The sequence below is a fragment of the Scyliorhinus torazame genome, chromosome 21, assembly GCF_047496885.1.
Source record: "Scyliorhinus torazame isolate Kashiwa2021f chromosome 21, sScyTor2.1, whole genome shotgun sequence".
NCBI lineage: Eukaryota > Metazoa > Chordata > Chondrichthyes > Carcharhiniformes > Scyliorhinidae > Scyliorhinus > Scyliorhinus torazame.
Genome location: NC_092727.1, coordinates 35,295,222 through 35,308,546, shown reverse-complemented (window position 1 = coordinate 35,308,546; position 13,325 = coordinate 35,295,222). Strand labels below are relative to the sequence as shown.

The window sequence follows — 13,325 nt, the reverse complement described above, 5'->3', positions numbered from 1 at the left end:
TGCTCATCTAAGTGTAGTAACAGTCTAATTGAACCAGCCTTGCTCTAAGCCACGTGCTGGGGTGTGATACTGAGGATGCACCCTGGCTCACTCTGTAGATGTTGGTCTGTGGAAAGAGGCTGGGTGTGAGTGCCTCATCCCTTTTATAGCGAGATACCACCCCTGAGTTTCCTGACTGCTCATTGGTTGTGTCCTAGTCTATATTTTCATTAGCTGCATGTTTGCATATCATGACAGAGGGGTTCCTGCTATTTCACCTCTGGGACAGAGTAGCTCATGCTAGTCTACGCTCAGCTTGTGTTCCTCAATACTGGAAGTTCAAAAGTGTGAAATCTATTCTTCTCGTTTGAATAATTTGAAAGAACCATTCATTCTTCACTCGCCAGTTAGAATAGGAGAAGTGTAGCCATCTGGGATGGCCACTTCCAACTCAGTACAGAGAAACTCGCAAAGCCTGGTGGGTAAAATGGACAAGCCAAGACTCAGGCAGGCTCAGAGCCTGAAATGCATATTCGTAAGCAAGAAGTCCAGACGGTATCGAAACTCCATCCAATTAGCATTTTAATGGGGCCGATTAGCATTTGATGGCCCATTTTCACCAAAACAAAGGACTGGTACTCAAGCATTTCAGCGCCACTCCCTGTTCAAGAGAAACGCAAACAACGGGGTCAGTGACCGCTTTGGACACGTCCAGCCATCCAGATCCCTGCCCACTTATTGGCTAAGCAATTGAACAGAGTGATCAGGGATCACGCAATTAGTGGGGCCCAAATCGAAGGACCGCCCAAAAGAGCGGGAAAAACCCCAAGTATAAGAAGAAGAGTTCACCATATGTTCGCTCTCTCTTGGTCCTGGTACCCTGGTCACGGCCATCGCTAAGTGTAGCAACACCAGAAGCGAGTCCAAGTTCAATGCTCGCTACCAGACGGATGAGCCCAGCTGAGCAGCAGTTACTTCTTTGAACCCGAGAGATCCAGAATTGAACAGCGGCCACTGTTTTCTGACATAAACCGGGTGCCCGAAGTTAAGTACAGGTTGTCTTAGTCGATAGGTGTAGTTAACTAGTAGTGTTTATGTTGTATGACTAATTGTGTGTAAATAAAGTACCCTTGACCTTGAACTAACTAACTGGTGTTTGGCTCTTTGATCGATAGCCAGTTGAAACTTGTGGTGGTATCATTTGATACCTGGCGACTCTAAGCATTAGGACATAGATAACCCAGAAAGAAGGGCAAATTCACTGATTGCCATAATTGGAACAGAGCCACAGAAAAGACAAGTAAAAGAAAGCACAACAGTTATTGGCGACATCTGACGGGACTCGACGCAGAAATGACTGTGTCACTCCGAGAGAACCCACAAAAGCATTTGAATTGGAATCCCAATGAGCAAAGTAAAAGAAACCACAAGCGAAACCAGTATTGATCAAACCTCCAGAATTCGGAAGTGTGTAATTTGCATGCGCACTAACAAAGGGATATAAGGTAAACTCGATAGATTTTGTTGCGTGAAACTTTCGGGAGTTGCGTAAACCGGAAAATAGATTGAGCCGTACCCATGTTTGCACCACCGCTTTACTCCCCCTTGTTCCAAATTTCCGGGAGACAGAAGTAATTGTAGGGATGGCCATGAAGGCAATGGAACGCCTTCTGCATCCAGAAGAGCCCGAGGTCACAGCAAATAATAGATCAGAACAGAGCTTAGGAGCTGCCTAAAAGGGAAAGGATGGCCCCTGTGGTGCGAATTTTGCCCAAATGAAGAGACAGGTCCTGGCAGCATAGGACAGACTTGGTGGGACAGCCTGACCGAGATCCATAAAAAGAGTTTGACTCAGGTTCGTAAGCCGATGGCAATCGTGTCCTGTCTGGCACAATTGCGAGGCACAGAGGAGGTCGTGAGGATGCTCCGCAAGCAGCTTGAGAAGGAGAAAAGTAGAGAGGGAGATTTAAATGAAAGCGAGAGATTAAATGTACAGCTCCGGGAGCAGTTGGCGGCGAAGGACAAGGAAATGGATGATGTCAAGAGGGCACATCAACCCTGTCTCGCCCACCTTAGCAGCTTCCAAATCCAGTACGATAAGGCCTACCAGGACACACAACGTGTTGTAATGGTCCGAGAAGAGATAGAGAATCAGGTACAACAGTTAAAGAAACAGTGCGATGATCTAAAGGCAGCCCTCCGAGCACTCCACAGTTCCACCACGGAACAGAGGCAGAGTTTGGTGGATCATGCCAAATGCAGGTAGCAAATTGCAAAGTTGCAATCCCTGCTATCAGTTCAAAATGGGTTTAGAGACACCTTTGGCCCACAGCTAGACCAAGAAGGCCCCGATTGGCAGGAACTCAATGAAACGGCCCAACGGTACGTAAGCGAGACCGAGAATCAAAATAGAGGCCCCCAGGCCCCGAAAAGAAAAGCACCCGCACCACTGACTGCATAGGCAGCACCCAACCCAATGAACCCCATTACCACACAGCGCAGGGTTACCACGGAAGGCCAACCCAATTTTGTGTACACCATGCCATTATCTATCACCCAGTTACGAGATGCCCGCGAGAAGATAGATTTTAAAAAAAATTCAGAGTACCCAATTATTTTTTTCCAGATTAATAGACAATTTAGCGTGGCCAATCCACCTTTCTGCACATCTTTGGGTTGTGGGGGTGAAACCCACGCAGTCATGGGGAGAATGTGCAAACTCCACACGGACTGTGACCCAGAGCTGGAATTTGAACCCGGGTCCTCAGTGCTGTAGGCAGCAATGCTAACCACTACATCACCGAGCTGCCTCCGCGAGAAGATAGATAATTTCCACCCCACATCGGACCCACATCACTTTTTCGAGTTAGTGAAACAACAAACCCTCATGTATGGTTTAGACGAGTCGGAACAGGTTAAGCTCATAGTTATGTGCTTAGACCCCTCAGTTAGTTCAGCCCTTCTCGACCCACAAAATGTAGGAGGAGGTAGCCTCCAAGAAATGAAAACGGCCATTTTAGACGCCATAGGATATAACAGAGGAGATCCGGTAGACGGACTCAACCGGTGCAGGCAGAAAAAGGGAGAGCATCCAACAGTGTTTGCTGGACGCCTTTGGATCCATTTTACTGCTGTATTTGGTGAGTTAGCTCGCACCCATTTATCAGCAGACAATAGGGTAAATACAGTTAGTATCCCATGCCACAGAGGCAGGGCAGAAGGCATGAGCCAGTTACGACCCCTCAGACCCAGCACACAATGTAGTGTAGGTTCTAAAAAACGATTGTCCAGAGATTGGGAACAGTCTGTACAGAAAAAGACAGAGCAGGAGAGAGTAGATGCCACAATGAATCGAGTAAGGGCACACCAAGACCCCACATGGGTAAATTAAGGCAGAGGTACAGCGCCGCACCCCAAGACACAAAAATGTTATAACTGTGGACAGAAAGGACATTACGCCCGAGAATGTCAAGCTCCCCCCCGAAGCAGCAAAGGAATCAACACCCAAACACCAAACACCCCCCCCCCCCCCACCCCCCCCAGAACCAATACCAGACCCATCCACAGCGTTAGTGCCCGACCAGATAATTCGGCCATGAATGGCACGGACTGACGGTGTTCGGGCTCCCTAACTTGGGTCTGCGATACCCTTTGGGATAAGTCCGGAAGACCGGTCGTTTCAGGCACAGTCCGGGGACACCCCGTAGAGTTCCTTTGGGATACAGGAGGGTCCCGAACCACATTAAACTCCTCCATCATGTACCAGAAAGAGATATGGCCCACTACAGACACCATTACCCTCAGTGGCTTTACAGGTCACCTCCAGCAGGGACACATGACAGCCCCTGTGGACGTACAGCTCGGTAATATTAGGACAAAACATTTGGTTGTTTTAGTAGACTTTCCCCAGGCAGCATAACACATCCTAGGCATCGATTTCATGAGAGCACACAACCTTTCATTCGACCTAGTCAACCAATGCATATGGAAAATGGCTAGAGCAGCGCGAGCCCCCGCCACGCTCACAGTAGGAGATTATGCCCATAGAATCAGCTCAGTAGGAGAGTACTGGTTTGATCCACAAACCATTACCACAGATAAAGCGGTTAGAGAGGTCTTGAAAAGACATAAGGCAGCATTTGCCCAGCACAAGCACGACTGCGGCAAAATCCCATGAATAGTAAACATTACAGGTCCCGATCCCAAGCCCCAGAAACAGTATGGCTTCCCCCAGCAAGCCGAGGGAGAGATAGCCAAGGTAATTTAAAGTTTATTGAATCAAGGCATGATTCGACCCGCCGCATCGACAAATAATGCCCCGATTTGGCCAGTAAGAAAACCCGATGGATCATGGCGACTGACCATCGACAACAGAGAATTGAACAAAGTGACTCCCCTAGCCGCCCCCATCGTTGCCACGAGTCCCGAGACCATGTTGAGACAGGGACTCCAGTCGGTACCAAGAAAGACAGGTATCGGACCCCAGCCCACAGACAAAGCACTGAGAATTTACGTAGATGGCTCCTCCACAGTCCTTGAGGGAAAAAGGATAACAGGCTGTGGTATTTGTGTAGAGGACGCGCAGGGATGCGCTTTAGAAGAGATAGCTTTAAAGTTGCCTGGACACTTAGGTTCGCAGGCGGCCGAATTAGCAGCCATTGCTTACATTGTCCCGCACCCCGATTCATTCCCGACCCCTGCAGACATATATTCGGACAGTTTGCACGTCTGCAACAGCCTAACAGAATTCCTACCCTTGTGGGAATCGAGAGGATTATTTCTGCCAACGGAAAACCTCTACCCTCGGCCCCATTGCTCAAACATATCCTTCAGACAGCTAAAGGCAGGAAATATGGCATTGTTAAAGTAAGAAGTCACCATCGTTCCTCCCCACCCGGTAACGTGAAAGCTGACGCCCTAGCGAAGGCAGGCTCACGACATGGTCACTTTTGGCAACCCCCTGAAGGTGCCCCAGTACACGCAGTTCAGGTCTCACAGACCACCATCCAGACCTAGCCCAGGCACAAAAAGAAGACGAAGCATTAAAGGAGATTTTGAAAGGAAACTTCCCAGATCCCTACGAAAAGTTTAGAAATTCATTGACGGTCCATGAGGGAATCGTTTTAAAAGATAGAATTTATGTCGTCCCCACCCAGGACAGGAATGAGATAATTCATAAGTTCCATGACAGACATGGACACCAAGGGATCGAATCCAGCCTTGCCCACCTCAGACCCCTCTGCTGGTGGCCTGATTTGAAAACCGACGTATCCCATTACGTCAAAAACTGTTTAATTTGTGCTCAAAACAACCCCGATAGGTAAGTGAAAAAAGCCCAGCTACGACACACCCGTCCTGTAAATGGCCCATGGACAAACCTTCAATTGGATTATATTGGTCCCCTCCTCCCTGCAGAAATGGATACAAGGATGTGTTAGTGGTGACAGACACATTTACAAAATGGGTCAAAGCGTTTCCCTCGAGAACAAACACAGCCAAGTCCATGGCGAAGATCTTTACAGAGCAAATTTTTACGAGATGAGGACTCCCCCGTAGTATTGAGTCGGACCAAGGTTCCCACTTTACAGGAAGGGTCATGAAAAATGTGATGACGATATTTGGGATTAAACAAAAGTTCCACATTGCCTATCACCCGCAGTCCAGCGGCATTGTGGAGCGCATGAATCGGACACTAAAGGCCACCCTTAGGAAAATGGTGCAGCAGCACAATATAACATGGGACACAGTGCTCCCATTCACACTGATATTTATTAGGAACACAGTGTCGAGCTCAACAGGATATACCCCCCATACCCTCATGACCGGACGACCCATGAAGGGTACCGAGTATTTATTTGGACTTGATTTGGCCAGCCCCGCAGTCACCGCCCTGACCCATGAGAAAGCAGTCCAGCACATGGTAGAAAATATTAAAGCAGCACAGCTCGCTGCAGCTGTTCGACTAGGCGCTAAACGAAAGCAGAATAAGGCCTGCTTTGATAAAACAGTACACCCGACAGAGTATACAGTCGGACAGCAAGTAATGATCACCTTATAGAACCCCAGCTCATTCCTCTCCCCTAGATTTGCAGGACCCTATTCAATCTCGGACAAAGTAAGCCTCTCCGTTTATAAAATCACGTTTCCAAACGGAAAATCTGGATGGTTCCATGTAAACCAACTTTAGGTATATGGAACGCAGTGTAGCCACTCGCACCACCTCTCATTGGCGTTGGCAGACAATGAGGACCCGCCCACTGACAACCCGAGTTCCCCCTCCCCCAGCAGCAGCACGTCCACAGACGCGACCTTGACCATGCCCCAAAATCAAATTTCACCCCGACGCTTGATTCAGCTGCTAGCGACAGCGACAGCACAACTGAAGCCCCTGAGAGAAAAGACCAAAGCTCCCACGAACCAGGCCCCAGTCACTACAGGCCCAGAGACCCCGACCACGATACGTTCAGCCCCTTTGAGACAATTTATTTGCCCACACCGGAACCTGACCCGCCACCTGACGATAGCGACAGCTCCCTTGCAGCCTCCCTACGGAACATGAAACATTGGCACCGTTATAATTCCTGTCGCCTGACAAGGAATGATGAAATAGACCCCACATCGGCACACACCGCTTTAGCATGCAAACTCCATGAGCGAGTTTGGCACCAGGGAGATGGTGACAACTCCGAGTCTGACTCCCACCATGGTAACCACTTTGAAAATCTTTTTGAAATGGAACCTTGAGGTGTACAAATGATGAGAGTCAGGAACCGACTGAGATTTACGGTGTCCTATACTCTGATGGAACCTTTTCGCTTTTATGTTTAGTTTGTTTTAAATGTTGTTCATTCTCTCTTGTACGATTTTGTGTGTCGTCCTCACGGACGCTTTCTTGATACAGTCATAACTACTCTTCCGACACCACATGGCAGTTAAAGAAACAAGTTTGTTGGAGCCACATATTTACAAATTCTTACTGCTCTTGGAAGGTCACTCAGGCAGTGGAGTAACGGCACTTATTCCCGCCCGCCTGGGGACCCCCTATACATTTGGTCAGCCATGCTCAGGCACTGATCACCGCCCTACCCAGGGATCCCACCCATTCTTGCCCTGCCGCGGATCATACGCACCACCCCTTTTGGATATTTGCTTTCAAAACTCTTTTGCTGTTCTTTTCTAGTCCTATGGTTTAAAGAATACTTTTTGCCACGATGTTTGCCCTTCCCGGCAACCCATCGGTTGCTATCCCCCACATACTATTTGCATGACAGAAACACTTGGTTAGAAAAACAAGTTTGCAGAGGATGGAGAAATTGTCCGCCCACTCAGCCAAACAGACACAGGCTGCAAGAGTGCTCGCACTGTGACAGAATTTCTTTCGGATGTCTTGTCCCCGTAAATGGTTGGTTTAAATAAAATATGAGGGAGTCACATATGGTGATGATTCTAATGGGACATTGACGTTAAGGAGAAACAGACAGACATACGAGATGTTAAACAACATGATTATAACAGATATTATGCTTGTTCCCTTAGAAAGATACAAAGATACTCGAAGGCGAAGGAAAACCTGAACAAAATGAAGATGACCCTGATGATCGGCATCATGATTGTCGCTGGAACAGTACAGTTGCGCACGTAACCCACCTCTACCCCCCTCACCACACAGGCCCTGAACACGACTACCCAACACAACACCCCCAGCCCGGACACTACACCACACATACACCCAGCCACCAATACCCCCACATGGTGTGAGAATCTCGTTAAGTGCTATTCCCTGTCATACACAATGAAAGCCTTATTCGTGATAGCCATATTGTACAGTATCATCCAGACAATCAGATTGTGAAAATGGAGGAGGAGAGCCTCCCGCCCTCCAGTATACACCTTTAGAGCCCCTTTCCTCAGACTCCAGCAAACCCCACACTCTTTTTGAACCTTTCTCTTTAATAAATTCCGTGGTTGTTGTTTTTGTTAATAAAGTTATTTTTCTGTATGTGAATGTTAGTGATAAGAAGAAATGTGATGCTGCAATCGGATTTTTGTATTGTAAGATAAGTTCTTTGATTGTTAAATAACAGCATGAGTGTAGTCTAGTTAGAGACAGTTAGAAGTTCCCCTTTTTATTGAATGTTAAATAGCCCCTTAGGAATTCTTAGATATGTGTTGTTTAGGGAAAATTAGGTAAATGTTTTTGACCCATCGGACAGAGGAGAGTAGAACCTGTCCTTGGTCGAGGGTACCTGGCATTTCAGAGAACAAAGAAGGCCCAGTATTGTGATCCTTCACGCTTTGCATTGAGGATCAAGAGGACGGAGTGTAGCCATCTGGGATGGCCACTTCCAACTAGGTACAGAGAAACTCGCAAAGCCTGGCGGGTAAAATGGACAAGCCAAGACTCAGGCAGGCTCAGAGCCTGAAATGCATATTTGCAAGCAAGAAGTCCAGACGGTATCAAAACTCCGTCCAATTAGCATTTTAATGGGGCCGATTAGCATTTGATGGCCCATCTTCACTAAGACAAAGGACTGGTACTCAAGCAACCGGGACAGTCCCAGACATTTCGGCGCCACTCTCTGTTCAAGGGAAACGCAAACAACGGGGTCAGTGACCGCTTGGGACACGCCCAGCCATCCAGATCTCCGCTCACTTATTGGTTAAGGAATCGAACCGAGTGATCAGGGATCACCCAATTAGTAAGGCACAAATCGAAGGACCGCCCAAAAGAGCGCAAAAACCCACCGAGTATAAGAAGAAGAGTTCACTATATGTTCGCTCTCCCTTGGTCCTGGTACCCTGGTCACGGCCATCGGCAAGTGTAGCAACACCAAAAGTGAGTACAAGTTCAACGCCCGCTACCAGACGGATGAGCCCAGCTGAGCAACAGTTATTCCTTCGAACCTGATAGATCCAGAATCGAACAGCGGCCAGGTTTCTGACCTAAGCCGGGTGCCCGATGTTAAGTACAGGTTGTCTTAGTCGATAGGTGTAGTTAACTAGTAGTGTTTATGTTGCATGACTAATTGTGTGTAAATAAAGTACCCTTGACCTTGAACTAAGTAACTGGTGTTTGGCTCTTTGATCGATAGCCGGTTGAAACTTGTGGTGGTATCATTTGATATCTCGCGACTCTAAGCATTAGGACTAGGACTTGATCCAGAAAGAAGGGCAAATTCACTGATTGCCATAATTGGAACAGAGCCACAGAAAAGACAAGTAAAAGAAAGCACAACAGAAGGAACAACATTACATTTCACCCACATCCCATCTCAAAATCAATCGAGGTTCAGAGATGAATGGAACAGCAACTAAGGCCTTAGGGTAAAGGGCAGGTACATTATGAGTTTTCCTGTGTACAATAGAAAAGTATGAAGGTTAATCATTTTAGATTTTGCTTAATAACTTACATGTAATTTCGGACAGAGTCCGGGAGGATCACAACACAGCGCTGCCCTTCTTTCAGTTCTTTTGCCACTCTCACAGCTGCACAAACGGCACTACCAGAACTTCCACCTACATAGTAAGAAAGATGGAAAAAAACACGGCACTCACAGGCTCACATTTGTCATACATCGGACTGTAATTTGCACTTAAATATTGAAGCAATGTTGGGGATAAACATGGGATTCAGGCAGCAGCTGTAATGTCACTAACAAACTTTGTTAATAAAGATAATTTGGAAAATATGTTTTGCTTTTGAATACAGGAGAAATTTGACATTCCACAATTAGAAATTTAGTTTTTTAGGACCATTGAGGCTGATCATGAGCAATTCTGAACATAATGCATCAGTGAAAAGGTGCAACATGGTATAACTTTTTCAAGGGTTTTCACAGCAAGGCTAATAGCATAAAAGGGACAGGTTTAGCAATTTCATAGAATTTACAGTGCAGAAGGAGGCCATTTGGCCCATCGAGTCTGCACCGGCTCTTGGAAAGAGCACCTTACCCAAGGTCAACACCTCCACCCTATCCCCATAACCCAGTAACCCCACCCAATACTAAGGGCAATTTTGGACACTAAGGGCAATTTATCACGGCCAATCCACCTAACCTGCACATCTTTGGACTTTGGGAGGAAACCGGAGCACCCGGAGGAAACCCACGCACACACGGGGAGAATATGCAGACTCCGCACAAACAGTGACCCAAGCCGGGAATCGAACCTGGGACCCTGGAGCTGTGAAGCAATTGTGCTATCCACAATGCTACTGTGCTGCCCACAACTGATTAAGTTCTAATCAGTTCAGTGATTACTAAACGACTGCAGACTGAGGGTACCTCAGGAGTACACTGATGGAGATTTCTGGATTTTTCGGTGTAACTGTGCACGTGTGAACTCCAGAATTTGCTGTCAGTTTTAGGGCGGCACGGTGGGCAGTGATTAGCACTGCTGCCTCACAGTGCCGAAGACCCGGGTTTGACCCTGAGTCACTGTCCGTGTGGGGTTTGCACATTCTCCCCATATCTGCTTGGTTCTCACCCCCACATCCAAAAGATGTGCAGAGTTGTTGGATTAGCCGCGCTAAATTGCCCCTTAATTGGGGAAAATAATAATTTGCTGTCAGTTTCAGAGGAGGATGCTGACAGTTTTATCATCATTAAAAGATCTGGGCCAATGACTCCAATCAATGCTACCAACATCTAAAATTAAATGCATTGGGTATTGTATTTAATCCAATGGTGGACTGTACTGAACCGTATATTGCAAATTGCGCTACACTCCGAAATCCTGGCCAAGTGTTGACGCCGGCATCAAAACCGGCACAAGGGACGCCGGCATCAACAGGCCTCCAAGCCCAGGCATTTACCCCTTCCTAGGGCGCTAGAACAGCGCCGTGGTGCGCATGCGTGGACCCACGCTGGCTGTGGTGCGCCGGCTTTCGGCGCTGGAGAAGTGCACAACACTCCGACGCCGTTCTAGCCCCCTAGGAAGGGGTGAATGCCTGGGCCTGGAGGCCCATTGACGCCGGCGTCGCTCGTGCCAGTTTTGACGCTGACGTCAACACTTGGCCGGGATTTCAGAGAAATCTGGCCCTTGTGTCATAATGGGCCAGTTAGTTACTTTTGCAACACTTTTAGCATCTTAACTCATAATGATTCCGAAAACGTTTGTTTTTCACAGTTCTATCAGACAGTAATCTTATCAGTGATGGAAATTTGACACCAATGTTGAGGTGACTCAGAGCAAATCTTCAGCTCCCTTACTAATGCCATTTTCGTTCTTTCCCATAACTACATGAGGGACTGAGATACTGTACAAAACCTTGAAAAATATACTTCTACCAATGTGCAGGTGTCCAGGAGGCATCCTTTTTCATTTAGTTAATTTTATAATCAAATTATTCTGACATTCAGCGAAAGTTGCTTGAGGCTGTCTCCCAGCACATAGATATCAATGATCATTCAATAGCAGATAGCATATTTTCGATCTTGCAAAATGTGACCCACAATTTAAACAAAACTTATTCAGTAATAACCAGGATGCAATTCCGAAACCACTTTCCTTAAAACAAATATTCTATCATTTCTTTCATGACAGCTGTAAGGTGGACACATTCTTTATAAGATGTTCTCTCTTGTTACTGGCATTTAACTGTTAAAAAGGCAGGGGACAGGAATGCATCATGAATTACGTTTTTAGCCCCCCACCAAAGGGTTCAAAAGATGACTGTTTTCATAATGTCGGTGTCTTCTTTGGTGGGTCATTTAATTAAGGATAATGGTTCCATGACTAGTGGTGTTCCACAGGGATTCGTGCTCGAACCACTGTTGTTTGCGATATACAGAAATGCTCTGGATGAAGATATAGGTGGTCTGATTAGTAAGTTTGCAGATGATACTAAGATTGGTGGAGTTGCAGATAGCGAGGGGGACTGTCAGAGAATACAGCAAAATATAGATAAATTGGAGAGTTGGGCAGAGAAATGGCAGATGGAGTTCAATCCAGGCAAATGCGAGGTGATGCATTTTGGAAGATCTAATTCAAGAGCGAACTATACGGTCAATGGAAGAGTCCTGGGGAAAATTGATGTACAGAGAGGTCTGGGAGTTCAGGTCCATTGTACCCTGAAGGTGGCAATGCAGGTCGATAGAGTGGTCAAGAAGGCATACAGCATGCTTGCCTTCATCGGACGGGGTATTGAGCACAAGAGTCGGCAGCTCATGTTACAGTTGTATAGGACTTTGGTTAGGCCACATTTGGAATACTGCATGCAGTTCTGGTCGCCTCATTACCTGAAGGAGGTTCACCAGGATGTTGCCTGGTATGGAGGGTGCTAGCTATGAAGAAAGGTTGAGTAGATTAGGATTGTTTTCGTTGGAAAGGCGGAGGTTGAGGGGGGACCTGATTGAGATCTACAAAATTATGAGAGGTATGGTCAGGGTGGATAGCAACAAGCTTTTCCCAAGAGTGGGGGTGTCAATTACAAGGGGTCACGATTTCAAGGTGAGAGGGGGAAAGTTTAAGCTACATGTGCGTGGAAATTTTTTTACGCAGAGGGTGGTGGGTGCCTGGAACACTTTGCCAGCGGATGTGGTAGAGGCGAGCACAATAGAATCATTTAAGATGCATCTAGACAGATATTTGAACGGGCGGGGGACAGAGGGAAGTAGATCCTTGGAAAATAGGCGACAGGTTTAGATAAAGGATCTGGATCGGCGCAGGCTGGGAGGGCCGAAGGGCCTGTTCCTGTGCTGTAATTTTCTTTGTTCTTATGACGACAATGTCCGTCAAACTCTCCAAGGTAACTGAAACACCTATCAGGTGGTTTCCTGGTCAGCATTACGTATATTGGGATATGAGTGCTCGCATGCTTTAAAATCTATCTAATGACTATCATTAAGGTTCAAGAATCCCTTTAATTGAGGCAAATTTTCTCTTCTAAGCTCTGGAGTTAATGATGTGTGCAACAGAGTGCTGGTAATTATCAAGGAGCTACTCCAGTCAAAATTAACATTATGTTTGAGAGATCAATCATTCAACCTTCCAGTTGTGTTTAGGACCAATTTCACGTCTTCACTTGGCATATTAAGATCAAAAGCAATAAGTCCCACAATTCAATGTCACCCCACCTGAGAAACAAGACTGTTGGAAAGATGCACTTTCTGAATATCATTTGAAATCAAAGTAGAGCAAAGTTCATGTAAGTACTATCTGAAACATGCTTTACCACACAGCAATCCTTCTTTTTTGATCAACATCCGAGCCATTGCAAAGCTTTCCTCATCATTAGTCTTCACCCATTTGTCAATCACCTTTTGTGGAGAAAGAACATTCTTATTACTCTTTTGTGGGAGAATGCTGTTCTGAAGAATTTGGCTAAAGATCAAACCAATCTTTTC

The 13,325-nt window shown here is 46.5% G+C and overlaps 1 protein-coding gene across 5 annotated transcripts in view; it reads right to left on the bottom strand.

Annotated features, from left to right (window-relative positions):
* LOC140398251 (cystathionine beta-synthase-like protein) overlaps positions 1 to 13,325 on the bottom strand; it is a 96,727-nt gene that overhangs the window by 25,199 nt on the left and 58,203 nt on the right. For all 5 annotated transcript variants that reach the window (XM_072486691.1, XM_072486689.1, XM_072486690.1 and 2 more), the window contains 2 exons: positions 13,154 to 13,238; positions 9,390 to 9,495 (listed from right to left, as the gene is read on the bottom strand). In XM_072486691.1, coding sequence (XP_072342792.1) covers positions 9,390 to 9,495; positions 13,154 to 13,238 — 191 coding nt within the window. The remainder of the gene's footprint in view (positions 1 to 9,389; positions 9,496 to 13,153; positions 13,239 to 13,325) is intronic.